This window comes from Galendromus occidentalis, unplaced genomic scaffold (genome assembly GCF_000255335.2).
Source record: "Galendromus occidentalis unplaced genomic scaffold, Mocc_1.1 scf7180000077511, whole genome shotgun sequence".
NCBI lineage: Eukaryota > Metazoa > Arthropoda > Arachnida > Mesostigmata > Phytoseiidae > Galendromus > Galendromus occidentalis.
Window position 1 is genome coordinate 776,403 of NW_003805499.1, and position 27,961 is coordinate 804,363.

The window sequence follows — 27,961 nt, forward strand, 5'->3', positions numbered from 1 at the left end:
TTCTCGAACTCATGACTCTTCCCATCGATGCACTTTCGACTCAACTTACTAGGACCGCCACAGCGGGAAATTAACCGGAACATATCACCTCTGCCCACCAGCCTCCTTTCCCCCTCGTACACTGTCGTTACCCCCGAGTTCTTCCCAAATCTTACGTTCCCGATATCCTGATAAGATGAGAGCTCATCCGTGCTGAACGAGGATCGGAGCGGGTTTATTAATTCCCACACGGCGAACGACGAAGGTGGTGTCGGAACGCATGGTTGCCCCACGGTGCGCGCTCGCTCTCTATTAATTCGCTCCTCATTAAGTCACCGAGGAGCCATCCGGATCACCAACGGCTCGCTCGCAACTCTACGAGGAAAGACTTTCTGGGTAGGGCGCCGCAGGTACGAGTCGACGAATTAGACCGGATAGAGAAATCAAGAAAGTTGCGCACGTAAAGTGATCATTGTTGTCATTGACACCAGGCAGCACGTGATCAGAATCGCTAAGTGCGCGAAATAAGTCCGACTTAGAGTGGCCATCTGTCACCCACGGGGCGTCCTCTTGCCGCCCCAGAGATCCACAATCACACCAAAAGCGGGCCTCGAACCGCAGGAACTTCACTCGACTGTTCGAGAGCAAGAGGACTCGTGAGCGCGGACCGCACCGAGAGTGAGCTCTAGGATACCACCAAACACCGGAGCGCCGAACCTTTGGAAGCAAAACGAAGGAAACTCCTCGAAAGCCTTTCCTCGAGGTTCTACTCCGGAGAAAATTCAATTCTTCATTCCGTGATACCCTGCGGCGGCTGTGCGCTCAAGCACTCGTTCGTTCGTCCGTTCGTTCGTATACTTGTTGGGGATTCCACGAAGCGAGAAATCGATTTGTCCACAAGTTTTCCTACATCATCACATTGTTCTTCTGGAAAATCCCACACCGCTCAATCTTTCCAAGGAAGTACATAGTGGAATAGCTACGTTTCTGTTGTTACTCGGAACTTTGAGACGTAACGAAATCTACCAGTGTGTGAGTGCCCGACGGAATACCGAACGCTGGCCCCCGACCGTGTCTGAAAGTGGATCTTCCTCCTCAATTTCGTTCGGAGACCCCGAAGCTAGACGATTCTCCTCGAAAACCAAACCCGTCCCCATCTCATACAGGGTCCGGTCGATAGTGGAACGAAATTCAGCTTAGCGAGGGAACTAAGCCGTGCTCTCACAACAACGAGGAATAAATTTCGCCGGATTCAATCGTGAAGCTCTTCGCAGGCGAGCAGCAATTCAGAATTCGAGTCTGCACTGATCCCGTGTAACCGAAGCTCGGACCTTAAGCGATATTCTCCCCACGCACCACCGGCATCGGTGAGCGTTACGGTTGAGACCGTGCATTTTAAAAGCAACTCACGATCCGATTCGACCTTTCCCGCGTCCCGGACGACTTCTGAATCTGCACATCGACTCGAGAAACGGGAGAAACGCGTTTCCGCAGCAAGACATCGCTCGGTGTAGGGCGGAGCGACGCATGACGCACGACGCCGATGGGCGACAAATGACGCAAGAGGACAAAACCCCGGCGAATTTCCACCGAGATCGGCGGCCGCAGCGCGCAAAATTCATGAGGCGTGCTGTATAAGGCATTCGTTGATTCATTCACGTGGTGAAATATTTAGTTCCGGTCATGGATGATCTGTTCAGCCAACAAGAAGGACGCTCGTCGTCGGGCAGTTCCACCGGCCAGGTCACTCATAGCGAGCCCTGGCCGTTGGCCGACGAGGACGCCATCACAGACCCGATCCGGCTGCTGCAGCAGTTGGAAACGCAGGTGGCACGTCAGCACCATCACCGGCACCTGCGAAGCAGCCGCGATCATGTCATTGTGTCGTTCGAAGACGAGCTAAGCCGACCGAGACTCCCTCCGCATAGAGATGTGAAAAACGTGCCTTCCGCTTACACGATGAGTCAAAACGGTGAGCGGGATTCGCCTAGCGACGCTAGCAGTAGCATGTCTCCGACCGATGACCGAGCCCCGCTGCTCAGCAATGCCAAGTCGTCGTCCTCCAGCTCGAAAAAAGCCAACGGGATCGCGTCCAAGAAGAACGGCAATCCGCCCTCGAAGAAAGACGAATCCAAATCCAAGGAAAAGAAGGCATCGCCGATCGGTGCCAAAGCGAAATCTGTGAAGAAGAGCAAAAAAGACGGAAAGCGGAAGAACAGCTTAGGTGACACAGCTGAGCTGATGCCGAGCGTTCCCGAAGAAGGAGGTCACGACGGCCCGTTAGAAGTCATCGTTGAACCCCGTCATTTAGTCGATCCACTTCATCCGAGTCCACTTCAGACTTCACCATCGCCACTTATGGTCGGCTCATCGAGTCTGCCCCCACCAGGAGTAGCGGCATTCTCTCAGGCCAAGGATTCCACCGTTAAGAGAACAGGATCTCACCAAGCCACAATCATCAGCGCCAGCGCCAAGCAGATCTCTGGAAATGCGCTGGTGCCTCCCAGCACCACAGGTGGCGTATTTTCTACGTCGTCTCAGCCCGGTTCCTCAAGCTATCCAGCAGATAACTCTGTTCTACAGGTAAGACATCATGTTTCTCTCTATCGAAGTCCTCCCATAGTCAAAGGCTCCTTAGGCTCCACCTATTGCGTAGGAACTAAGGTCGGTGAAGTACTTCACGTAAGCCAGATATTAGAGTTCCGGAAACTCTGCGTAGTATGATACTTTCCCTATGCACTATGTCCTCAAGCTTATCCACAGCGCGCCTGTTTCCCTGACCCGAAAACTGTCGGCAAATGTCTTCCTATCACGAGTGGAGGGCGGATCAGATTGGTGTTCGGAGAGCGAATGGAGTTTAAAGTTCGCCATGGAGGAGAAATCCAGAGTTTGGAAACTCTAAAGAGAATGCTATTGCTCGTTCCGAAGGAAGACTCCACGCGTGCCGGAACCGGAGTCTAGACCCCTCGGCAGACCAACTCTCGGTCACTGAATCCGCCTGAGCCTGAACGAAACCGATCCGACCGCATTCTGATAATATCTCGACTTCGGGGCGAACCCCAGCGGCACAGTACGGCTTGGGTATGTTGGCCGAGCCCCCCAAGGCGTTTCAATGACGAAGGGTACTCGGGGAGATTCCGGGGGAGATTGGAACGAACTATTTATCGCGATCGATCGCTTTCGGAGAACTCCCTCTGCGACGATTCCCTAGAGCTTCTTTTCTCTGGAAGAGTACTCACGCGATTCGCTGAAAGAGACTCCATGGTTAGCGTAGCGTTGGTAATTGAAGGTTCCACCCTTCACAATCGAAAGGCCCGATCTTCTTCCCTCGCTCGATTTTCTCCACGCTCGGATTTAGTCAAGCGGAGCTGCTGGCTATCTCGATATTTGTCCGAGTCCCACCAATCGAAATCGGCAATTAGCCATCTGTGGAAGAGAGCCAGAGGCTGATCAGAGCCTGGCTGCGAAGTCGACGGTCCAGAAAGCGCGGCGCTCTGACGAAATACCACGAGTTGGATTCCTCTCGAATCGAGATTAGGAACAGTGCGAGGCTCGAACGCGGTCGGCGGCGACCTTCAACATTTGGGCTATTAATTTCATTGTCCACGCTGAAACGCTCATGCGACAAATAAAGCGAGCGCCTCGTTGAAGGATAGACGGGGCGCGCACGCCTGGAGAGGAAGCCAGAGCGCCGTGTCCCACAAAAAATGCTCGGTGCCCATCGTGCAGGGGACTGCAACATCAGGGTATGTGTAGAGCTCGATCTAAATGAGGCGCTGGCCGATCACGGAGCGCTTTGTATTTTGTCGAGACGTGACGGTGGATGCCATTGTCGAAGATGGCCGTCCCTAGCATGTCATGCATCGATGGGCAGCCTCGGAGTTTTACATGAAATTCGCTGACCCCAGATGACTGCCCTAGGTGCGCCATTGGAGTAGAGCAGAGCGCTTGCAAAAAATGCACATGCTCTCCGGACCCCTCCCCCAGCACACGTGACGGTTACTTGACCCCCGAAAGGGTCAGCCCGTTTTCTCAAGGGTTGTCTCCTGAACGTCAATTCCCCGGGAAAGTCCGTGGAATCGAATCGTGGAAGTGGCCGGGGTTGCGTGACGCGGCATAGCGTCCCGCTCAGGTCGCTGGAGCATTCCCGGAAATTTGTTTCGGGCATCCCGAATCGTTTCATCTTCAACAGGAGCGCAGCGTGAAATACTGAGGCGCAGTCCGGTGTGGGCGAGAGCGCGGCGCCGACCGACATTCGGGGCACATCGCGAGCGCATTTGCTGATTAAAAGCTCTACGATAAGAGGCGCTCAGATATGAGCAATTTTCGGAGAAATGTCCGTGGTCACCCGCCCGTGGTAGAGCGGACGATTGACGTTGTTGGCGATGCCGTAGTAACAGAAGCCCGAATACTCCTTTTTTGTATATAGCTACTTCTGAAGCGTCCGAGGACCCGAATCTGACTCGATCCGTGCAGAGCGTCGGGCGCTCGTCTCAAAGTTTGAGTACGGAAAAGTTCCTACGTAGTCATGAGCAATCCAGAGTTCCTTTGACGTCAAGCACCTTCTGGGACTCGAGAAGAAACTTTAGATGATTCAGAAGTTCTCGGAATCAAGAAAGTTCGCGAAGTTGAGGCTCGCACCAGGGTTACACTCTCAAAACCACGGACTCCCATCCGAGACGGCTACTCGAGATCGGCTATCGTCGCCGCATCTTCTGAAAAAATCAAAGTCGATCGCTAATCGACATTTCGTATACGCATGACTCGTTTCTAAGCCCGGAGATGGAGCTTGGTCGACGCTAAGTCGTTTCATCCGATCGAGGACACGCAAGCTGCCGTATCGGTTCCGTACTCAACGATATTGGCTCGTTCGCTCGTCAGCGGAGTGTAGATATCGTTTCGGTGGCGAATCTGGCCGCGAATCGCGACGTCGTTTCTGTCCTGCGGTTTGAGTTCAAAAAAAAGGTCGCGGGTCGAGGGCCGAAGACCATGTGATGGTTTCACGGTACCTGAGCTCCAATGGCCGGGGAGCCACTAGAGCATGGAAGCGACCCGTTGTTGGCGAAGCCAATCGCGGAGCTTCGTTCCGACGCTGTTTAGTCTCATAGACGGATCGACCGAGCTGCCCAGTACGGAGTTGCCCACTTGTCGAGTGCTTTTCGTCACTTTCGGGAAAACGGTGACCTTTTGACGTTCACCGCGTGTGTTCCGCCATGTCTCCTTCTCCAACGAACGAACGCCCTGTCATGAAAATGGATTTCATAAACGAGGTTCGTGAATCGATCAATTATTATTGCTCTACAGAGGAGTTTCGTGCGCATTATGTTGGGCGCATTGAAATTTTCATTGTGAGGGAAACACTCCTCGTGGGGGAGTCTAGGGCTTCTCGACATTAGTTCCGGACGTAGCGAGCAAGGTGTCCACGGAGTCGACTTGTGCCAAACTCCGGGGTCCATGTAGACGTCGGGACGAAACTCGCTTCTTATGAATGCCCTATTCAATTATGATGTCGGTCTCCACGTCGAAGCGAGGCCGCGAGAGACCCGTTCTGAGGGCATGATGGTGGAGTTGCTCTCCGAAACTTTCCTAGAACAAAACGAAATGGCCCCCATTGCGACGCACATATTCTCAAGGTTCATTTTCTCAACAGATTGTTAGCGAGATAGTGGAGAACCACGAGTACCAGATGGCACGAGCAGAAAAAGAAAGGAAGGAAGAGGAAGATGACGAAGACGAAACCGAATCATCCGAAGAAGAAACCGATGACGAACATGAAGAAGGTGAGTTCATGGAAATTTCCGCATCGATAACGATTCACCGATCGCTTCTTGAGTTTGAGCATAGACCCACCAGCGGGAATATGTCCGAGTCGGGACGGTGAATTTCTTTCTGTTGCTGCCCAAACCGTCTAATGGAACTCTTTACTCCGCCAGGCGGAGAGGGTGGAGAAGCACCCGAAGGAGGGGGAGAACGGAAAAAAAGACGAAAAAAGCGGAAAAAGGAAGAGGAAATCAACGACGAGCCCGAGGAAGACCCCTACGCTAATCTATCGCCCGAAGAAAGAGAAAAACTGGAGAAAGAACGAGCTAAAATGTCCCAAAAAGGTAGGTTCGTGTCGAGACCCTGCAGGGCTATGTCGCCTCCAGCATCGACTCATCGAGAGAGCCCCAGCACCCAGGGATGATGGTCTTGACCTCTCCCCTGAACGAGAGAAATGCAATGTCGAGGAGCCATTGTCAGATTGAAGGAACACTGCAGGAGTTGACGCTCGCGCGAGGGGACACCTGCATCCGAACCCCTTGTGGACGCTCCATCTGAGCCGTCCTGAGCTTTGGATGCAATGCACGAGTCGTGCGGTACGACCGAAGTCCGGGGACCGTGGATCTGTAGGCGGGATGCGAAGAATATCTCTGGGAGCGCCTCCCATTTTTCACTCGGATTCGATTTTTTGCGAATCCTCGTCATCTCCTGCGACCGAAGCCCTTCGCAAGGGGGCAGAGCCCTCCTGCCGATCAATCGGAGCTTGGGATTCCTCGGTCGCCTCGCGCCTCCGAAACACAAAGCCTGTCAGCCTCCGGGTCTCTGTCTGACGAAAATCGTGACGCGCTGCTTCCGACCGTCCAGCTGTACGATTTTACAAATTACTCCGATCTGGACGAATCGTTCGAGCTTCTGACATGGACCGTTTTTCGGCGTGGTCAGACAGACGACCCGAGGTCCGGGGAGTGATTCCCTTTGAGCGATCAATCCGATTAATAGAGGAGCAATGATTTCGAAATTGATTTTTCTTCAACAGGAGCAACATGGGCCGGTCAATGCGACCACGCTGAACTATGCGTGAAGATAATGAACATGTCTCGACGAGGAGATTGGTTAGGAGTAGACGCTCTACTGAAACATTGCGAAAAGAATACCTTGCCACACGATTTAGCCGATGAGGTGAGTTTATAAGAGTCAAGTGCGTCGTTTATTCCCCAGCGGGGCCTTCTGGATGCCTTGAGTGCGAGCATATTCCGTCTGTGCAACGAAGGAAAACCCATCGAGCCGTCTGAGGAATAATGGTCGAATATCTGGAATTATTCCGCGGCTGGATTCCCAAAGCGATCGAAGCCATCTCAAAGCCATACCAATCGAACGTGCTGTCGACTCGATGGGTAGCAGGTCTTTGACCCGATTCCGGCAAGATCTAATTTGCGGAGATGGTTTGATGCTTGCATCTTAATAAATGAATTACCTTGCGAAAGCTATTCCGGGCATCGACCTGTAGCCGAACGAGTCGGTCTGATCGCAGAGCTTCTCAGCTCTCCACCGTATCGGCGAGGTCCGTTCGACCGATTCATCGCAGCGACCCGAGATATCTCGCGAAAACCCTCGGTCGGAAACTTATCACAGACTACAGATGCGCGTGGTTGGACCTTGTAGAGGTCAATTCCAGGTCGAATCGGCAGAGCGTACCTGCTCGCCGAACTTGTGATTGCGATGATCACCGCACTCTACAGCTGTTTGGAGGGAGTCAGGCGAGCGGGACGCGAAGCTTCACTGCTCGACAATCAAAACCTCCGAAGCATTTCGTGGATGTGCTTCGATATCGATGGTATTCCATCCCGGGCGGGAGACAAGCGGCAGACGGAGCACGTCCCCAGCAGGCTGCGGAGCTCCCGTCGGCGAGATATTTTGGAAGTACATGGTCAGCCGACAATAACCAGCTTCAGACGTGAGGGGTGAGGACGGGGGATTTCGCCGCCCAGAGAGATGAGCCGTGTTGCGAAATCGAGCCTTCCGATAGCGGAGCGACTCGGGCAGAAGGCCGAGTTTTCGGGACATAAATTTTTGAACGATGCTCGTTTCATAACACCCGTTCATCTTTTTCCGTCTTTTTGACAGCTAGCGGGCTCCTTTCTCGTTCCATTCTCCGGATTCTGACGAACGCTCGAGTAGAACGCAGTAGGCGAACCGATAGATATCCGTAGCGCGGACCGATTTGCGCTTTCTCCAGGCTTCACCTCTGTGGTTGCTGAGATGCCGCGCCGCGAGCTACCCGATCGGCGTCCCGTCCCGACCGTTCGGAAAACTCGTGGATCTTTCGAAACGTCCCCGGGATAGCCTTTATAAAGAGTTCCATGCTCCGTATGGCATTGGAAAAACCCAGAAACCGATAAGAGGGATTCTTAACCGATTTTTTCCCCTCATCATTCCCATTGATCTGGGGCCTTCGTTCCCGGGCGAATGTACCCGCGAGCGGGCGCTACGTCGACGCAGCCATTCATCCAGCGTCTGCTCCCTCAAACGAATTGATCGCATCATTAGATTGCGAGACAGGCGAAGCAGACTGCCTTATGTCTGCGCTCCAGTGAGCTCAGCTTATACAAGAATCACAGAATTCATCATCGACACGAGCTCTGGCGTCATCAATATCCCCGTTTGGATTCGTTCCTGTCCTGCGCTATTTTGTCTGCACGCAGCGAGAGATTATCGATAGATCACGAGGCGAATCCCACAAACTCCCTCGCCGGTCCCCGGCGTGGGCAGATGCGTCAGGTCCCGTGATAAAATTAATTCAAAGTGAAATGTAGTCTCCCAACGACTGGATTGTTCAATTAGCGATTCTGTTCTCTCGAAGTCGTCCTTCGAGTGCAGCGGTTCTGTTGCGTCATGCGAACGCTACCAATGGAGCGGGAGGGCGAACCGGCCGATTCAGACTAGGGCGTAGGTCAGGTTGCTCCCATGATTATTTATCATTGCCGTTCGCGAGGGACCTCTCGGTTCCGAGGCCGTAGGGTCGAAGGCCTTCGCTTTGGGTTCTGGTGCAGCTCGCTTCTGAGTACGAGAATCTGAAGATACTTCCCCCCTCCCCCTGTTGAGAGGAAGAACCTCGATAAAGGTTCTTTCTGTGGGAGGAACTCTCGCTGGGAAACTTCCCAGCCGAGCTCTGATGCTGTTGCATTTCCGGCTTGGAGGAATAACGACGGATCGAAACTCGGAGCGCGGCACAGTCTCGAACGGTTATCGCAGCCACGAAGCCCTCGTTACATGTATTCGTTTGATCCTTTTCCGAACGCGTTCCCCTCGTTTTATCCCCAATGGCCTAATACTCTCCGCCAGCTCCGTTTTTGCGGGTTGCGTAGAGCAAGCGAGCCGAGCTGCGCCTGGAGAAATCAATTTAGTTTTCTCTCGCTTTCCTTTACTCCGAGTCCCGCTCCATGGATTGGACGGAGGGGGCACGCGTTCAACCCGACGTAGGACCGACGGACGGAGCCGCTCAAACGGCGAAACCCAATCCGCGATCCATTACCCCATGACAGAGCACGCCCCCATTTATTCTTCTCCGGTATCCTAAGCTCATCTTGAGGTCTCTTGCACTTGGCCGTTCACGCTGACCATCTCTCATCCCGGATGTTTTTTTCGTGGACGATATCGAAGAGCTCTACCCTTGTCAATCGGGCTGTATCTCGATCGAAATGGTGGCCTGATGAGGGATGCAAGGAAAAACGGCCGCGTCCGGCTCCTATTCGACGTCGAGGACCACAGTAGAGCTTCATCTGTACGTCGCCGTCGCTTTGTTGCCATTCGAGATCGACCCATCGGTCGAGAACGATTCGGCGATATTTCGAACGGAGTCGCCGTCCTCGGTCGCTGCTATCGAAATGGCCGACGGTGAAGTCGTCCTTGACAGCTCGGACCGATTGCCAATCATCCTAGTTGATTTGCCCTCTCCATGCAAAGCGCGACATGACCTTGAAATGCTTGACGGAAATTATTCGGCCTCTGATAAGTGGAATTTTGAAGAGTTCGAAGCCTGCTGGGCGGCGTCAAATCGACTACTGGGAATTCGGACACGTGACCCCTACCTCGTCATATATGGATGTACCGTATTGACAGAGGGTTTCGGGGACGGACGGAGCGTTCTTTCGGCTATCCGCCCGCCCTCGCAACGGATATACTATCGGCTAGCAAGTTTCTCCCCGGGAGAACATCCGAGGCTTATATTGAGCAATGTGTTCTGGAGAGTCTCCTCTATCTATCCGGCTATGAAGAGCTTTCGAGCCCAATAAACTGCTGAGGACACTTAGCCGCGAATAGCACGAAGGGCCGAGGAGCACCATCGTCACGCCGGCTGCATTCTCCCAATCATCATAGAATGAATCTTCGTGCACGATTTCGCGTAACACCCATATACATAGTACGACGTGGCACGAGGAAACGTACCGCTCCTCCATATCCGCCGCCTTCAGTTGATGCCCTCTTTCGTACGATCGCATTCGACTCTCAATATCCAGAGGGGACGTTGGCAGCTATTCCAGCAGCGCCCCGTGACGATGGCGGGAAACTGCGAGAGATGAACGACTCTCGCGCGGAGAACACCTTGAGTTTTCAGCAGGGCGCTAGATATCTCGAAAGTTTGGCGAGCCTCGTCGAAAGCTGGTTGAAATTTGCAATCATCCATCTTCGTACGAGTCGACGGCGCGAAGGACATACGTGCGTTGACCCACTGCACGTCCTACCGATCTAATGTGTTTTCAAGCTGCGAATGACCTGCGGGATAACTCGGTCGCAATACTGGGGGGCAGGAAGGAATCTCGGCAATGGCCGGAGTATAAGTCGTCCGAGTTGCGGACGGCTCTCTCTTTGTCATTCTGCTTGTTGATGGCGCTATTTCCACCTGGGAGTGGCATTCTCCACAGGCAACAGAGACGACTGCGGCACACGAACTGTGTGAATCGAAAGAGTCTCCCTGAGAAGACGTCGCAAATGCCTCACGTTTGCTCTCCGACGTTGCAGCACCTTCTTCGATGCCTCTATGAATTATTCAACGCATGGGCCGACGCGTACATATAGTCGCAGTTGGCAGGCACGTCTGACCCGTTTTGAAACCTGTACCCACGCTCTATTATTGTGCTCTTCATACCAGCAATGGCCAGTGGGTCAAAGCGGGCTCGTTTCCGACATATTTTTCTTGCCGGTCATTCCTGGGCAGAATAATTATGGACTTTCCGCTTTCGAGCGTGATTGCACTAGGGCCCGATTCCAGCTTGTGCGACCGAGCTTAGAACTCGGGGAACAGCTCCGAACAAGTCCTTGTCCTTCCGATTAGGCAACGGGGATGTGTGGGAAATTCCAATAATTCAGGTCGGAATTCGGATTCGGCTTACCGGTCTCACTACCGGGTAGTGCATCCTCCCGCAGAGCCTAATCTGAAATGTATTCCGTCGAAAGGGGGTCACGAGAGAGTATACAGCGCCGAAGAACGATTGCGTTTAGATTTGACCGTCCCCGCAAGGAAACCATCGATGGCCGGAGAAGACTTCTAATCTGAGGAAACTTATCCTGATACGATTTTCCGCACGATTCTGTGCGCTATCCCTGGTCTTTTTTCTCGCAGCTCTCGCCAGGGGAAGGAGAAGAGTGAGCATGCAATCTGGCCAGAGAGCATGCAATCTGGCCAGACTAATCCAACGAGTAGACGTAGGAGTAGCCACAATTATGATCAGAGGAACGCCGGAGTTCTTGCGAGCTCGAACTTTTCAATTCCCTCACGAGCCAATGCGTAAATGATTCATTCCGGAATCTTCGATCGCACCGACAAAGACCCATGAAGCGAATGAGCTGGAAAAGATCTTGACGGTAGCGAAAATTCGATCCTTCATACCAATCCTCCCTAACGGGGACTAGGATGTCCTTGCGAAATCCTAAAGGAACGAGGTAATGACATGTACTTCAATGAATAATCATCTCATTCCAGACAACCGGTTTCACACCCCTAATGTACGCCGTGAAGGACAGCAGAGTAGGGATAGCTGATAAATTCCTCGATATCGGACAGAACGTCAACGCCCGAGCGAAGGTGAGTCATCCGTCGATTGGTTTCCAGATCGATGGGGACCGCAGCGGGAATGATTCCGCGATGCTCCACTTGGCCTGGCCAAGGGTCATGGGAACCGACACTCCGATGATGAGTTCCTGTCTGATAGCGTGTATGTGCTACGCAATCCTCCTCCTTGCGTCCCCCTCTCACTGCCAGTGTACGGTCCCCGGGCGAACGATGCTCGATGCCCATTCACTCAAGACTCACAGAGCGATAGCTTGAGCGAGTCACGGGCACAGCATGAGCACTCCTCCCTCGGATGGGCGTAGAGGAGGAAACGGCAAAGAGGGGGCCGGGGGAGTCTCCTCTGTGCTCGGTTCCTTTTTTTTGTCCTCTCTTTGTTCCGCTCGTCGAGAATGTTTCGCTCCATGAGAGAATCCCCGCTCTGTGATTAGCTTTCCAACAAGAGAAAGCTCTGACCGAGTCACTTCCGTGCACGCGAATGTGTTTATGCAAAGCCCCATGGTATTGGGAGCTGCAACGAGGGACGCCTTGGGAGGGACGAGAGGGAGAAAGTCGGAATCGGAAAAAGCAATGGGAGCAGCGGATGAATCGCGTGAGAACCGTGGATCTTGAAGGAAATCGTGTCTCTCGAAATCTGTGTTCGCGATTCCCCCAGATGTGAAAAACGCCCTCCTAGATGAAGACACAGTCGTTTCGAGTGAATTGCAGCTAGTAACATTCGTTTATTATTTCATCCTCTCGTTCGCTAAGCGTCTGTAGATTGCTATGGTAGATTCGTTCGTCATTTCATGTAACACTTCAAAAATATACGTGGTGTTTTTTCTGCGGCTGCGGGATCCGCAATCACGAGATCATTCGTTTGAGGTACAGCCATCTCCTCAAGTCATCATCAGATACGGATTTACACATCATTTTCCTCTCGTGACCGTTCACGCCTTCCTGAGGTACGGATTGAAAAAGTTAAAATGGGAATGCGCGCCGCAACGAAAATTCCGCTGGCTCAATTGTTGCATAGTCCCGTTAGGAGGCTTAGAACCGGAGCTTTGTCCTGTTCCACGGACTGACTATTGCGAGAGCCGCTCAACAAAATTTCTGATTATTGCACCTTCGCTCCTAACCCGCGAAGACTCGGTGGGCAGTCGGTTGTACTTTTTGCTTACATTCCCGCCTCCTATATCGCAACGGACTCGAAAACAGTCGGTCAGTATCGGAGGCGCACACTCCGTGTTCCGTAATAGTTCCGGAGGCGGGACATGGTACGTGCCGCGACTCGAAAAGCCATTTATCGCTGTCCGTATGTCCCAATCGGCATTCATGATCCATGCAGCAAATTACAAGCATTGAAAATGCAACATCTCATACACTCCGCAAGTTGGCGATCGTTGTCTTAGAAGCGGGACTCGGTCCCGACGTCTCGGAGTTCTTCTCATCTATTGGATGACAAGATGAAGAACTCGGAATGCTTCGACTGGGATCGGTCACAACCGACAGGGCACGCTTTACCCAAAAGCCCCCGTTCGAGAGCTTCGGACGGCGAACTTCTTCTATGTGGATCGGGGAGCAAAGATCCGCAATATGTAATTCGATCTATAGCTTGTGGCGAAAAGAAGACAGAATCCCGGGGCCGATATTCCCGGTCTGGACGACCGACTCGACGATGCTTATTACTCGGTATCTGATCCGAGCAGCGCGAAACGTACCTTGCGACGAGGAACAACAGAAAAGGACGCAAGGATAAAGTTTCTCTCCGACAGGGCTCCTCCGCCACTCGACCCCAGGAGTGTCTCTGTTTATCTTCTCGGTTCCGACTTCATAAGTCGAGGGAAATCACCTGTCCCGGCGGAATCCAAACACAAACTCTTTCGCCTGAGAGCTTTCGCCGGTGACATTCTTTCTGCAGTTTTCGTTGCGGCTTCGTGAGGGTATGTCTGGCGGGTCTGCTAGAGCAGAAACTGAATCCTAAATTTGCTGTACACCTTGCTTGTGTAGGGGTCCTAGTAGAAAGGCGTGGGCTGTTGGTTTTCTTCAAACTCCATCCGGTAATTCTGGTGGTTGTTGTTGTCCCAGTGTTCTTTGCCGTCGACTTGATAACACACACAAAACTGTACAGAGCGTGGCGAGCTCTTGAGGCACAAATTCACTGAAAATCGGTCGGTCGCCGAATTCGTCAGGTCTTTACATTCGGGCATGTAGTCCGCTTCGAGGTCGGTGAACGTGCCCCAATTGTTGAGGGTGTAGCGCAACAGCACGCGCTTGCGGAACGCTACGTTCACCACCCGGATAACTATGTGCACTGAAGAATTGTAGCTGGCGATCACCGATTCCAGGCATACCTTCTGGGCTCGGACACGCGTCCAAAAGTTAGGTGTGGCACCTGAAATTAACAGAGTTCGCTGGAACGGCGACCTACGGTGTAAAACAGTCACTTCATCGCATTCGGCGGGCTACACACCTGGTTGCTCGAATTTCGCTTGGTAACGTCCTGTTGATTGGCAGATTTCGAGCCTAATGTTTCGTGCGGGGAGATATTCTTTCGAGTGAACTATGGCGGGTTTCGCGGGCTCTTTCGTGACAGAGGGAACTGCTGCAGGGGTAGCTGGTTCTTCAGGACTTTGCGAGGGGGGCGTTGCAACCATAACCTGGAAGAAAAATCAAAAGCTCTCTGCTCGTTTCTTCTCTCTAACACGAACGAGCATCCACAGACTATGTCGCATGACAGTAGCCGCGGCATCGACTTGTTCCGATGGAGGCTGCCAACAAGATGCAAATCACAAAGACCACTGACCTTGACAGCCGTTAGATCGAGTCCCATGTCGTCGGCGAACTTGACAATCTTTTTGGGTTGACCGCTCTTGGTGGGCGTTTGCGGAGCGCTCTTGAGGCACCTTCGGGGTTGCGGTGTTGCGTTGTTATCATGTGTCGGGGAAATCGGCGTCTTAAGACTCTCCGGCCTGCGGCCTGAAAGGCGTAAGGTGTGCAACTTCAGGACAAGTTGCTGTTTTAGATGTTGCATCACCATGGAGTCGGCATCCTGGGCGAACACTCCACCGGAATTCGGCTGGAGGAAAACCTTATCCGCCAACCGCCGCGCAATGGGCGGTTGGGGCCGGACTGAGCCGTGGACCGTTTCTACCGTCGCTTATGCAGCTGTACATGAAGCAAAAGCTCGGCCTGCCGCCACAACGCGCGGGAAGAACTCCTTTCTCCATTGCCTTCCTCCTTTTCCTTATCCCTCTCCGCCATTCCCTCTTCTCAAGCGAGCGAGCGAGCGCGGGTGATGCCGCCGCCGCCGCGGCGGCCGGTCCTCGTCCAGAGCGCATTGAGCGGTCGACTGAGGCGTTCGGACATCGTTGGGAGCTCTACGATTTGACAAGGCGCGGATCCCCGCCAACTTTTCCCTTCTACGCGTCTCGCACTCGCCCATTCGTCCGAGTTTCCCGCCGAAGGCCCCGGCATGCAGTCTGTCACTGACGGGCTGCGTTGGTTGTCAACCAGCAGCGCCCGTTGCTTGCGGAACGGGAAATGGAACTACGGCCCACGAACAAGAGAATTGGATTGCGCGTCCGAGCCCGAGGACGACAAGACATTTGATCTCTCGATGCTTCCCCGCGAGATTGAGCGAAGAGAAGGAATGCTCAGTTCCCCGCGCAGTTGCTCGGCGGAAGATCCACTACGGCAGTCGACCCGAGGCCTCTGAGCCTTCAGCGTGGGATTGCGCGGAGGAACAGATCGCGCGCGAACGGAAGGAACGCAGATATCTCATTATCGAGGATCTGCCGTTACGTGAAACGGAAAAATCAGCAAGCTACCTATCTCGTTGAATTCTCTACCTGTGAGTTGCAGGTCCAAGCTGGAGGCTCCAGTGCGATAATCCGTCCACACGAGAGAGGTCCCCAGAAACGGAGAATGTCGGGTGGCGGTCATCTTGGCCTGGAATTCGTGAAGAGTACCAGCGTCAAGAGGAGATTGCCAACGGCGCAGCTCTTCCAGTTCGGACATTGATTGATTGACCGATTTCATGGGGATCCGGAGAGACTCGGCGCTTCGTGTCCCTTGAGCTGCCGTTCACGTCTCGGGATTTTCTTCGCGGATTCCTAATCTCTTTCCTCGGGATTAGTCCGATAGGAGATGAGGGTGGCTCGATTGGGTGTTCACGGAAGAGTCATGGCTTTGAACGATGACGCAATTCAAGTTTCTACGAGAGGAAATTCCTATCGATCCCCTCTGGCTGGCACGGCAAAGACTAACTCGGAGAGATCCCCGCACGCCTACTGCTCGATGAAAACATTCGAAAGCGACTCTCGGGCCACAACAGAGAGGTTGTCGGGTAATCCTTCCTCAGGTGTTCCAAATGCTCCAGAAATCAACAGATTCCTACAGAGAGCGGCAAGCCGCCGTTCACCTATGCTCACATACCTCGTCGCGCGCCTCGTCGGAGCTTGAAGCTGAAAGCACCAAATCGAACACAGCGAATTTCGGCGATAGCTTAGCCCCCAAAATTTGTCAGGACAACGTTACTGACACCATGGAGGTCGATTCGCAGCGCCCCCACTCGGTTCACCCGTACGTATACTGCGATTTCGGCTCTTCCACGGCGTCTGCTATGTTTGGCACCGGGGATTGTTCGCTGCGCTGAAGCTTGTATTTGGAGAAGGAGCGAGAGGTTCCTACAGGCGCACGTGCTCTAAAGCCGTTCTCGTTCCATGACCTTGCGCCGAATTTTTCGTCGTCGGGGAGCCGAGGGACATCGATGACGTCAAAGCGAGACAAGGCTGCGCATTTTTTGAGCTTCAATTCACCTTGACCGCAGGCCATCGTTTGCATCATCAATTATTTGTTCCCTCCCGCTCGACGGACTCGTCTGAACCTGCATTCTCTAGACAATAAGTCTTGAACGAATAAAGATTTCCATGAGGAACACCGTCTAAGTCTTCGAAGACTCGTTTTCGGGTCGACGATGCCGTGCTCCGGGGTATCGGATCGCAGATGACAGATCCCCCTCTGCGAGAGTTCCCCGGTGGGGAACTGGAGTATGCGGTTGTTTGTGCGATGCTAAATGACTCTATCGATGACGCTACGTCTCTGTTCGAAAAGGGGCCTACGAAGGGGGACTTGCGACTCAAAAAGATTTCTCCGTAGAAGAACTGCTGCGTCTTCGGTAAAACTTGAGTGCTCGATGTGTGTGGCCGGAAGAAGTAGCCCGGGGACACCTTGCTTGCCCGTCTACGAGAGGAATGCCGGTCCATGAGAGCGGGCCCTACCACGTTGGTCTTCCACGACGAAGCCGGTATTATTTTCCCTACCAGCATTTCCAAGCTGCGTGATCAGGCAAATCCGTGAGCGTGACGCGGCCTTCTGCCATAGAGGTAACTGTCCAATGCACCTTAGACACGAAAACGGAGGCCGCGAGAATAAATGCGTGAACGAGTAGAACTTTGCGGAAGGGTATTCGCACTGAGTCTCGAGCCATTCATCATAAGATCATCAGCGGCCGCCAATGAATGGACGGGGACAGGAGAACCTGCTGCGACAGCTATTGGCGAAGTGCGCGTTTCTCGCGAGAGAATGGGAGCAGCGATTTTGATCGGCCACTAGAGCGCTCAACGTGAAAACCCCGAATTCGTTGCTCGGAAAACCCTCTAACACTCGACGCGTTGCTTTCCAGGATGGACAAACCGCGCTCCACCTCGCAGCTTATCATGTCAGGGAAGACATGGTCCGACTACTCTTGAATCGAAAGGCTGACCCAGCGATCACCGAAAATGTACGTATGCCGAATTGAATTCCTAAGCGATTTTCGGTCACATCGGAGCTTAGAGAACTCATGTGAAACTTTGTTTCCAGACGAAAGGGCACCTGCCCTTACATGTACTAAGCTCCCGAGCGACCGGCGCCGCAATCGTACCCTTGCAGTTGCTACTTCGAGCTGGAGACAAGAATGTGCGGCTCATGCCGGACAAGGTACACGCGGATCTCAATAATTCTCTCATCTTTTCGTCATTGTCTGTGTCCGGGTGAAGTCCTGAGTCTATACGGTTGTCCGGGCCGAAGTCTGGAACCCCGAGCACGGCCAGGGAGAAACACGGGGAGGGATCAGCCTCTACACTCAATCAGCCTCTGTTGGAAATGAAAACTTATCGTTGCGACGGAAATAAACTGACAATCAAGGGAGCCGACGGCGACCTCGTGTACCACGGGACGCGGAGCCGTCAATATCAGATCAGATATAAGGGGAACGCCGCCGGCGAGAGAAAGACATTAGGCAGACGACCGACGCCGCTGATGGCGCTCGCTTGCACTATCGCCGCAGACAACTTGATCGTGATAAGGCTCTGCGAGTCTTGGGTCGTTCTCTAGACATTGTTCTTCGTAGTGCGGCAGGGGAGAAATATAACATTCTGGTACAAAAATAGCTGGAAAACTCCCAAGTCGCAGCTGTAGAGAGCGGCTGTCCGCAATCATCGGATCCCAAGCGGATCCCCGTCTCTGGTAGAATTCTTCCTCAGTGAACTCTGCTTTGATCGAGGGAAGTTCTCCTATTGTTAATCATCAGAGTTCAGTTTCCGTTCCTTTCCATTAATCTTCTCCTGTTTCCGTCTGGTCTCCCCTTTCTAAGCCACCAATAAAACTTGGCTCGGAGGGGAGGGGGGAACCGCCAACTCCTTTTGCGATCCCGCTTCCCGTCGTTTGTCGTCGACAACGCGCCTCCGCGAGAGAGAGCCCGACGAGCAATCCGCCCCGAAGTGATCCTTGCGTGAATGAGCTCCGATGAAGGATCGTCGATAATAATCTAATGACTTGATGGACACGGGTAACGTCGCGCTCCTTTTAGTCTTTCGAACAATCGGCGGAATCAGCTCGCTTCCTCGCGATAGCTTCGTTTCCTCAGGGAGCATCTGCTCCCTTAGCTCGCTTGACAGTCGCCGTTTTGTAATTTCCCTCCTCTCACTCAACAGGAGGGCAACATACCACTGTTCTTGGCTGTGGAAGTTGGCAATCATGGCGTTTGTCGCGACCTGCTGGGAGTCAGCACGAAAGAGCAAGTTACTTACGTCCACCCAACAACTGGGAACACCGCTCTGCACTTGGCGACGCGTCGGAAAGACCTTGACATCATGAGGTTTCTCGTGGAATGTAACAGCCCGATTAACCATCAAAACGTGAGTACACTCCAAAGCCTTCAGGAGGCCATCAACCGCGTAGAGCGCAACTTCTCACGGTGCCCGCTCTTTTCCCAGCACGAAGGACAAACGCCCCTTCATCTAGCGGCGGTTGCAGGCGACGAGCACGCCGTCAAACTTTTCTACAACTACAACGCCGATCCGAATCTCATCGATAAGTGAGTCTGAGGAGCTGTACAGCTGTCCCTTGGGTCTACACATCATCCTTTCGCGTTCTTTAGATATAAACCTTCGATCATCTGTCGGTAGCGTTGCGCGAGCTGGAACGCGACATAGGTCGTCGAGAAACGTCGTCGCCGACAATAATAATTATAATCGTATTGAGCGTGCAGTTCCTCTAATTACTCGTTCGGCATGTTCCAGCGAGGATCGAACCGCCCTCCACATAGCCACTCAGCAAGGGAACGTTGCCGTGGTCGAACTTTTGATTGACAAGTACAAAGCCTCGCTACACCATCGAACTAAGGTAGGGAGGGAGCTCTCGACGAGAGGCACTGGCAACTAGTACCCAGCCCACTGAAATCTATCCCGCAGTTCGAAGCCTCGCCCCATCCCCGGTCGGGAATAGAAGGATTTAGATGGGAGTTCCCAACCCGCCAAAGCTCTCTGAACTTTCTCCAAACCTTATTAGGAGCGTTGATCCGCCCGAGAGCCCGGGAGCCACACTCCATAGAATGCGGCGAAGAGGTTCCAATTCGCCTCCATTACTAGGGAGCGAATGAGAAGCTCGCCTGCGATGAACAAGGTTCTGCCAGGGACTTCTACCAGCGAGAGTGGGAATGTGAAGGGTCAAGGGCGTCAGGCAACGAGGTTGCCTCTGGAGGGGCATGTCTGGCTGCCACTTCCAATGTCAGATCCCATTAACAGCTTTATCGACTCATTCTTGATGAGAACACGAGTTGATCATTGCCACTAATTGCGTTTCTATGCTCCTTGTTCGCTAAGCCGTGATCGACCGTCGTTCCACAAGCAGGAGCAAAGTCGAACGATGCCTCGGTGCCAGGGCAACACTGACTGGAGGAGAGGCGCTCTTTGTTCGTCTTGCGCATGCATAATTCGTGTTCGCTTCTTTTTGCCTCGACCGTCGATTATTTCCGATTTCCATCATCCACGCGAAAGAAAGGATGTATATTTCCCGCGAATAAAGCCATGGACATCCTGGCGATGGCTGGGAGACCCCTCAGCACGAGTCTGAACAAGTTGCCCACTCAATCAAAAGAAAGCAACAACATTAGTTCCTCCAGAGATTCATTCCGGAAGCATTAGGCCTAATGCACAGCAATGATTCAAGGGTGCCATTCGCTTCTCGGCTGAGAACCCGGCGGAAAAATTACTCGGTCTCGTTGGACAGCGAGCTGCTGCTGCCGCGGCTGCGAAATTCGTCCTTCCTGACCGAGGGAAAGCAGCTCCTCGGAGGCGAACAATTTCGAGCAGTGGAGAGGCCTCTCCGAGCAGAAGTTATTTGCAGCTCTTTTATTGGCCTCTGGTCGCTTGTATAGAGACTTGGTGTGTTTGAGATCGAGCACCCGAGGGATGAGGGTGCTCTTGCAAACTATCAAAGTCGGGGACTCGATGTATCCTCTCCATTTCTCCACTGTTTCGGTCCTGAAGTCCGAAATGAGTCCTACCGTCGAAACGGATCCAAACAGCGGACTTTGCCCGGCATCCCTTCCTCGTTGTACGGAGAAGCGATATAAGCCCGGCGATTCCTCCCACAGGATGGTTCAACATTGATGCACATCGCCGCAGAAGCCGGTAGACCAGAAGCCGCTCTAGTCTTCATGAAAAAAGGCGTCCCGCTCCACATGTCCAACAAAGTAACGTATCGGAACTATTTTTTTCCCCGGCTTCGGGTACATAGAATCAGAGAGCACACTCATTGATCTATTCCTTTCAAAATGTCTAGGCCGGCGCTAAAACGATCCATGTCGCGGCTCAGAAAGGATTTGTAGAGGTAGTGAGGACGCTACTCCAACGAGGAGAGCATGTAGATGTGAAAACAAACGTGAGTTATCTGATTAGAAATTTAATTCATTGCAATTGTCCATGACTAAGAATTCCTGCAACTACACCTTCCTGGAAAAACGCGCTCCAAGGAAGCGAAATGAGTTCGAATACGATGCCGGATCCCGCTACGAGGAGAAATTCCCGCGAGCTATCCTGAAATGTTTCTTCCTCCGCAGGATGGGCACACTGCTCTTCATATAGCAGTTACCCACGGACAGGCCCTAGTAGTCGAGACTCTTCTAGGCTTTGGAGCGGCTGTGCAGCTCAAAGCAGGAGCGGTGAGTCAAAGTTTTGTTCTGCCTGAGAATGTGGAGGCGGGATGAGCCTCGCGACCTGAAACAGAATGAGAATCAGTTCACGTGGCAGCACGGTGGCGCCAGTGATCGAAAATCCGGAGCTGCACGCGAAACCGAATGAGGAAGCCTCTCTACGGAAAATATATCCCTCGCCCCGATGCATGCAGCGAGATGAATTCCGGCCGGGCTCGATCAGAGCATGGCTGAAGCTGTGTGCGAGATTCCCTGCGGGAACCCGACACCTCTCTGGTCCCACGCCTCGAGGGGCAATCGTCGAGAGGAACAAGATCCTGGCGCGGCCTCGAGCATCATCCGTAGAGATCATTCAGTTTCATGGCACATTTTTTTCTCTTCCTTGCTCCTCTGCTCCCGAAAACATTGACAACGACGCAGAACGAAGAAACGCCTCTTCATATCGCCTCTAGGACAAAGGGAGGCGATCAGAGCGCTGAGCTTCTTATCAAGAGCGGAGCGGCCGTAAATGCGAAAGATACGGTAGGTGGAGTGCCAAACAACGTATCTCTCTAACGTAAGTCTCTAATGGCATCGCCGATGAAAATGCGTCTCCTTTTTCAGAATGGCGAAATTCCATTACATTTCGCCGCACGAGAAGGACATCTGAGGACTGTGAAGCTACTCCTCGCCGACAAAGCTATCCCCGACTTGCTCAATAAAGTAAGTTCCGTAGAAATGAGCGGTCTTTTCGCTCCGAGCAGATCTGTCAAGTAATTTGCATCTGGACGCCGTGCATCCGAGTGATGAAGAAATAATAGTTCCTGGAGGGTGCCTCGTCTGGCTCACTCGACGGGAGCTCGAACCCTTGACTTCATTGCGCGGGCTCGGTGATGAGCTGAGTTGAACGCCAAGCTCACGTAGGGGTCGACGGGTCGTCCCAGAGGGCGTCAGACGCCGCACGAATAGCAAATGTCACGTTTGGCTTGAATTCCCTTTGCGTCAATCCTCGTTCGGCAGCCGGATCTCTCTACCGAGATGTGCCCGGGAAAGCTTCTCCACCAGTCGACGCTGGAAGATTCTTACGGGGAGACGGGCTTGGCAGCGAAAAACTTGATGGGTTTATGCGGAGCGATGCGGAATGATTCATCCATTTTCATTCCCTCCTGGGATATGATCCGAAAACCCGACCTCCTGATCTCACCCTTCTCCACCGAGACACCGACGAGGATGAGGATTGGCCTCGGTCCTGGACAGATTCTCAAGGTGTCAAATCATCAAGGAAACTCGCATACGTATGCCCCCGAACGCAGGCGCGGATCTGCGTTTTCTTCGTCGAGGAGGCGGTCAACGCATCGGGAGAGGGGCTCGATGATACTTGTGGGCTCGCCTAGAAGAACAAGAAGAACCATAGGCAGTGGGAACCCTCGCGCTAGGAGCCCCCCTCCTTCCCCGCCCCCTGGTCCAACCGCCCCGATCGTTCCTGCTAAGATCGTGCTCTTGGGTTTCAGCGAGGCGAAAGTCCACTACACGTAGCGGTGGCGAATTGTCATTTCGAAGTGGCCCAAGCTCTACTTGACCACTGGGATCGAATGTGCGGCCCAGATGCCGAAGAAGACGAGAAATCCAAGCTTGCCAATCAACGAAACAACGTAAGGAGCCCGCAATGGCGTTGCCCCCGCTCTCGATGGGGATTGGGATCGTCTCGGCGGAAATAATATATCGACTAACAAACCACCGTTTCTTCGTTTCAGAATGGCGAGAACTCTCTCCATTACGCCGCGACGATTACCGAGAAACAAAAACATTACCCGACCGAAGATCGCGATCTTATGCGACTCTTGCTGGCGCATGGAGGAGATGTCGGCGCCGAAACGAAAACCGTCAGTAGCCTCTTGATTGCCTATATTCTCTTATCTTAGTCGAAGGCGTTATTGCCCTCGGGTCACGCGGCTCATGAGCATCGTAGAAGTTTCTGTACCCAAGGCGAAACAACTTTTCCAGCTCACGCGGTAACGTTCCTTGCAGGAAATGGAAACACCAATTCATCACTGTGCTCGCACTGGGAACGTCGTCGTGTTGCAAGAAATTCTCAACCGACTGACTCCTGCCGCGATTCAACTCTGCTGCAATCAGCAATCTCGGGTGGGTCTTTTCCCGCCATCCTCCTGAATCCGGGTCTCGGGTCAGCCGATCACTAACTAATCCCAGGAGCTTTTCATGAAAAGATCCTTCAACCTAATCACTTCACCCCGGTTTCGGCGAGAATTTTTCGGCTTGCTGGGACCTAACCGAGACGGACGGTGTTTCTTCGCAAATCCGACCATCGCTCTTGCGGAATTGGCGATATAACGGAAGCATCCGCGACGCAATGACGAATCATTCTTATTCATTCTTCTCTTCCAGAACGGATGGGCTCCGCTACTGTATGCCTGCGATGCCGGACACCCCGAATTGGCTCGCTTGTTGATCCAGAACGGAGCCCGAGTGGATATGTTCGATGAGAAAGGCCACGCGGCACTCCATCTCGCTTGTGAAAACGGCCATGAGGATATTGTGGACATTCTGCTCGAGGCCAAGGCGTTTGTCAACGCCCGATCCCAAAAAGGCGTCACGCCTATGCATATGGCCAGCGAATACGGTTATGCGAACATTGTTCGAAAGCTACACTCATCGGGCTCTCTCATCGATGCCCTGAGTCTGGTTCGTGCAGGGACTGGTTCTCCAAATCTTGGAAAAAATATATTCCGTCGGAGGACATTCGTAGATGCATTAATTCGAGTACATGGATAAGGGGGCTTTCATTCGATTGGGACATGATTGATTCGCTCTGAACTGACCATGCCCCACCGAATTTTCAGAGCAAGAAGACTCCATTGCATTTGGCGGCGAGTAAAGGCCAATTAGACGTAACGGCGTTGCTTGTCGACCTGGGATCCGATATGTACGCGTTGGATAGCCAAGGACAGACGCCGATGATGATGGCAATCGAAAACGATCACTCGGAGATCGTGAAGCTCTTCCTGAGAAAGAGACCAGATTTGGCCACTATGTCAAATGCGAAAGGATTCACTTGTGCTCATATCGCAGCCATGAAGGGCTCTACATCCGTCATAAAAGAGCTTATGAAGTTCAACAAATCCATCGGTGCGTTGTGCCCACACCTATCGACCCCTAGAACGTGATTGAGACCCCTCCACGCGGAATTCCTCACTGAATTTTTGTCCTCATTCGACGCTTCTCCGCTCCACAGTGACAAGTGCCAAGAACAAGACAACAGACTCTACACCCCTTCATCTCGCGGCAGCTGGTGGTTACACCAAGGTAGTGAAGATGTGTCTGGAGGCAGGAGCGAGTCCAACTGAGGAGAACTCTGACGGAGACACCCCACTTCATCTGGCAGCTAAAAATGGTCACGTCAGTGTGGCGCGCGTGTTGGCCCGGGAGGTGCCGTGGACGACAACATCCAAGAAAACCGGATTGACGGCCCTCCACGTGGCGGCCAACAATGGACAGATGGACTTCGTCAGAGAAATGTTGACCGAGGTTTGTGACCTTCCGCTGACAATGATCCCCGACACAAATCCGTTCATCGGTGAACGAAAGGTAATTTTTCGGAATCCCTCGCGCTCCCCCAGGTTCAAGCTGCGATCGCCTCCCAACCGCTCCCGGACGGAGGGGGCGATTACGGCATGACGGCGCTACATTTGGCTGCGGCTGCGGGCCACGAAGGTGTGGTCCGTATGCTGCTTAACAGTACTGGAATCAACGTCGACGCCGCCACCGTCAACGAAGGCATGTACCCTCTGCACTTCGCTGCCCAGGGAGGACATCTGGCGGTCGCTTCGTTGATCCTAAGTCGCGCAGAACAGCAGTTGTCGTGTGTTGACAAAATGGGAAGAACTCCGCTTCATGTTGCGGCCGCAGCTGGCAAAAGAGAGATGGTGGGCCTCTTGCATTCCCAAGGTAAGGGAATTCGTCGGGTCGCTCTGCATGACCTCCACGTTTGAGTACGTTGCCCTGCGAGATGAGGGTCAGGAATGAGACAGCTGAGGCAAACCACGCCAGCGTGTCCGGCTCTGACAGTTCACCACCATTCTGGACTTCCGCAGGCGCCGAAATAAACGCAGCGGACAACATGGGATGGACAGCTCTGCACTATTCCTCGAAAGAAGGGTTTCTGCCTGTTGTCAAGATCCTTGTCGAAAATGGAGCCACCGCCAAAGTACCAACGAAAGACGGAAAAGTTCCGCTCTGCTTGGCGGCGGCCGAAGGTCACTACGACATAATTTCGTACCTATTGAAAAAAGACCACGACACGTCGGATCTCATGGAAGATAAACATGTAAAGTATCCCTTCGTCAATATGACGTCATACGCGATGAATGAATCGATGACCTGAACAATCTACGATGAATCCGAGTTCCATTCATTCCGTCACGGTCGAACGCAGAGAAATCGAGCTCCAGTATTCTGCCTCTAACATGGATCTCTTCCCCAGTTCCTCATCGATCTTATGGTCTCAGCAAAAGTTCACCAGAACAAACCGGTGATCGACTTCATTCTAGCATCCCCGGCGCCCATAGACACTGCGGTGAAGATAGCCCGATCGTATGAGTTGCTGTCTCTCAAAGAAAAAGAGCGCGCGATGGAACTAGAAGAAATGTCGAAATTCTGCGATAATCTTGCGAACGAACTTCTATCCATTGCCGCTTCGAATAACAACACAGCGGCGTTACTCAGAGCCATCGACAACCGCAACACCCCATTCCTTGATGTGCTCATCGAGTTACAGGTGCGTTCCTCCCCAGAGGTCCTGAAAAAGGGTCCTTGCGGAGCGGACCCCCTCCCCCCGAGATATATTCCGGCTCTTCGATAATCCTGAACTCCCTCCCCCCTCCCCCTCCCCCGTTGGATCATCTGATTGACACGAATTTCTTTCAGCGAAAATCTGTGGTTGCACACCCGGCCGTCCAGAAATACTTGACCGAGCTGTGGATGGGTTCTCACCAATGGTCGAGCTCCAAGGTGCTAACGCTGTTTCTTGGGTTTTTGTTGTGTCCGCCTTTCTGGCTGGGAACGTCTCTATTGTGCGGACATAGAATCGCCAATGTTCCCATCGTGAAATTCATGTCGTACCTCGTATCCCACATCTTCTTCGTTATGGTCCTCTCGATAACGATCATCAATCCCTGGAACCCCCTGTACAACTCCACGGATTTGATACCCCATTGGAACGAGTGGTTATTATTAATCTGGCTCCTGGGAATGTTCATCGCGGAACTCACGAATCCTTCCGATCGTGAGGGATTGGGTTACATCAAAACAGTCGTTTTGTTTGTATCAGCGTTCGCCATCATGGTACACGTGGGAGCTTTCTTGTTCAAAGAGAACAATCCACGTTTGATATGTCTCTACGTGAGAAATCAACTATTCGCTGTAGCGTTGCTACTGAGTTTCCTGGAGTTCCTGAACTTCTTAACATTCCATCACTTGTTCGGACCGTGGGCGGTCATCATTCGGGATCTCATCAAGGATCTCATGCGTTTCCTGGCCATCCTGCTCATCTTCTTGGTGGGCTTCTCGCTGAACATGTGTGCAGTCTATCAGCCCGTGTTCAAACCCGACACCGGCGCAGGAAACGTAACTCTGCCAATGCTCGGAGCAGAGTTCCAATCGCCTCTGAACACATTCGAAATGTTGTTCTTCTCGTTGTTCGGTCTCGTAGAACCCGATTACATGCCGCCACTGCATTTGTCTCCTGCATTCTCTAAAATCATAGTCAAGATCGTCTTCGGAGTGTACATGATGGTGACAGTCGTTGTCCTCATCAATCTCCTGATTGCTATGATGTCCGATACGTACCAACGTATTCAAGCTCAATCGGACACCGAATGGAAATTCGGTCGAGCCAAACTCATACGAAACATGAAAAAAGCGTCGTCGTCGCCGTCACCAGCGAACGTGGTGACGTTCGTGCCGGAGCTCGTCATGGAACGATGCAGTGGCAACAAAAAGAGCAAGGGCGGACTCCTCGGCATGGGCAGTCTCGCTCACATGAACAAAGACATGGGTTCGAGCATGAGCACCGGCAGTAGAGCCAGCTCTGGCCGTCAGATGAGACGCGTTGTGCCGCTAGGTGAGTTCACAAATAAGTCGATGCTGCTCGACATCGCAAATTGAGTTTTCATACTGAAGGAAAAATTACGGGCCGGTACAGAGCTCTCGAGAATTCACTTTTTATTCCTTTTGGCATCATTGTTCGCAATTCTGATGGTATGCCTTTTTCAGAGGAAATGGTATACGGAATGAACAAGCTGAGCAACGTGGTTGATTGGCCAGCTATTTCCTCGAAGTACCTCGACGTACGACGAGCATCGTTGTCCGTCGTAGAATCCTTACAACACTCGATGCCACAGAGAGAATGAATGGGAAGCCGTCAGCTCGGGGATCTACGTTGTCACAGTCATTACGCGAGCAGTGTGAAAGTGACTTTTTGGCGGAGCTTCAAACGACGCTCCTTCGACAGTGACATTGTCATCGACTTTGACGACAACAAAATGAAATCTTCGAAAACCAAAAGTCGACGGAGTTGACCTGAGTGGAGCAATGTTAGAGAAACATCAAACCGACTGGGCCGAACAAAGTAAAACTGTCTCCTTCCCGTACCAATTTTAAGCAAGCAACCAAAGAAAGTAACTGACCGAAAGCCAACATTT

General features: G+C 52.7%; 2 protein-coding genes across 2 annotated transcripts; one reads left to right on the forward strand and one right to left on the reverse strand.

The window, feature by feature from the left end:
- The first annotated feature begins 1,662 nt into the window (after positions 1-1,662).
- On the forward strand, positions 1,663-27,670 carry nompC (no mechanoreceptor potential C). Its single transcript, XM_029112493.1, has 26 exons — positions 1,663-2,562; positions 5,630-5,759; positions 5,913-6,083; positions 6,776-6,918; positions 11,720-11,821; positions 17,472-17,570; positions 17,651-17,767; positions 18,763-18,966; positions 19,045-19,145; positions 19,351-19,453; positions 20,706-20,804; positions 20,894-20,992; positions 21,171-21,272; positions 21,684-21,785; positions 21,867-21,965; positions 22,754-22,894; positions 22,997-23,125; positions 23,271-23,387; positions 23,649-23,945; positions 24,104-24,389; positions 24,496-24,788; positions 24,881-25,208; positions 25,355-25,587; positions 25,744-26,037; positions 26,187-27,381; positions 27,534-27,670. The coding sequence occupies exons 1-26, from the start codon at positions 1,663-1,665 to the stop codon at positions 27,668-27,670; spliced, it is 6,021 nt and encodes a 2,006-aa protein (XP_028968326.1).
- On the reverse strand, positions 12,511-16,257 carry LOC100900076 (protein phosphatase 1 regulatory subunit 3C). Its single transcript, XM_018640892.2, has 5 exons — positions 16,223-16,257; positions 15,637-15,736; positions 14,592-14,764; positions 14,259-14,445; positions 12,511-14,180 (listed from the first exon to the last, which is right to left on the reverse strand). The coding sequence occupies exons 2-5, from the start codon at positions 15,728-15,730 to the stop codon at positions 13,801-13,803; spliced, it is 834 nt and encodes a 277-aa protein (XP_018496408.2). The 5' UTR covers positions 15,731-15,736; positions 16,223-16,257; the 3' UTR covers positions 12,511-13,800.
- Positions 27,671-27,961: the final 291 nt, after the last annotated feature.

Coding starts and splice junctions, on each gene's coding strand:
- nompC (XM_029112493.1), top strand. CDS start 1,663: ATGGATGATCTGTTCAGCCAACAAGAAGGACGCTCGTCGTCGGGCAGT. Junction 17,571..17,650: donor ACCCAGCGATCACCGAAAAT/GTACGTATGCCG, acceptor CTTTGTTTCCAG/ACGAAAGGGCACCTGCCCTT. Junction 18,967..19,044: donor GCCCGATTAACCATCAAAAC/GTGAGTACACTC, acceptor CTCTTTTCCCAG/CACGAAGGACAAACGCCCCT.
- LOC100900076 (XM_018640892.2), bottom strand. CDS start 15,730: ATGACCGCCACCCGACATTCTCCGTTTCTGGGGACCTCTCTCGTGTGG. Junction 14,446..14,591: donor TCGATCTAACGGCTGTCAAG/GTCAGTGGTCTT, acceptor TTTTTCTTCCAG/GTTATGGTTGCAACGCCCCC. Junction 14,181..14,258: donor AGCGAAATTCGAGCAACCAG/GTGTGTAGCCCG, acceptor TGTTAATTTCAG/GTGCCACACCTAACTTTTGG.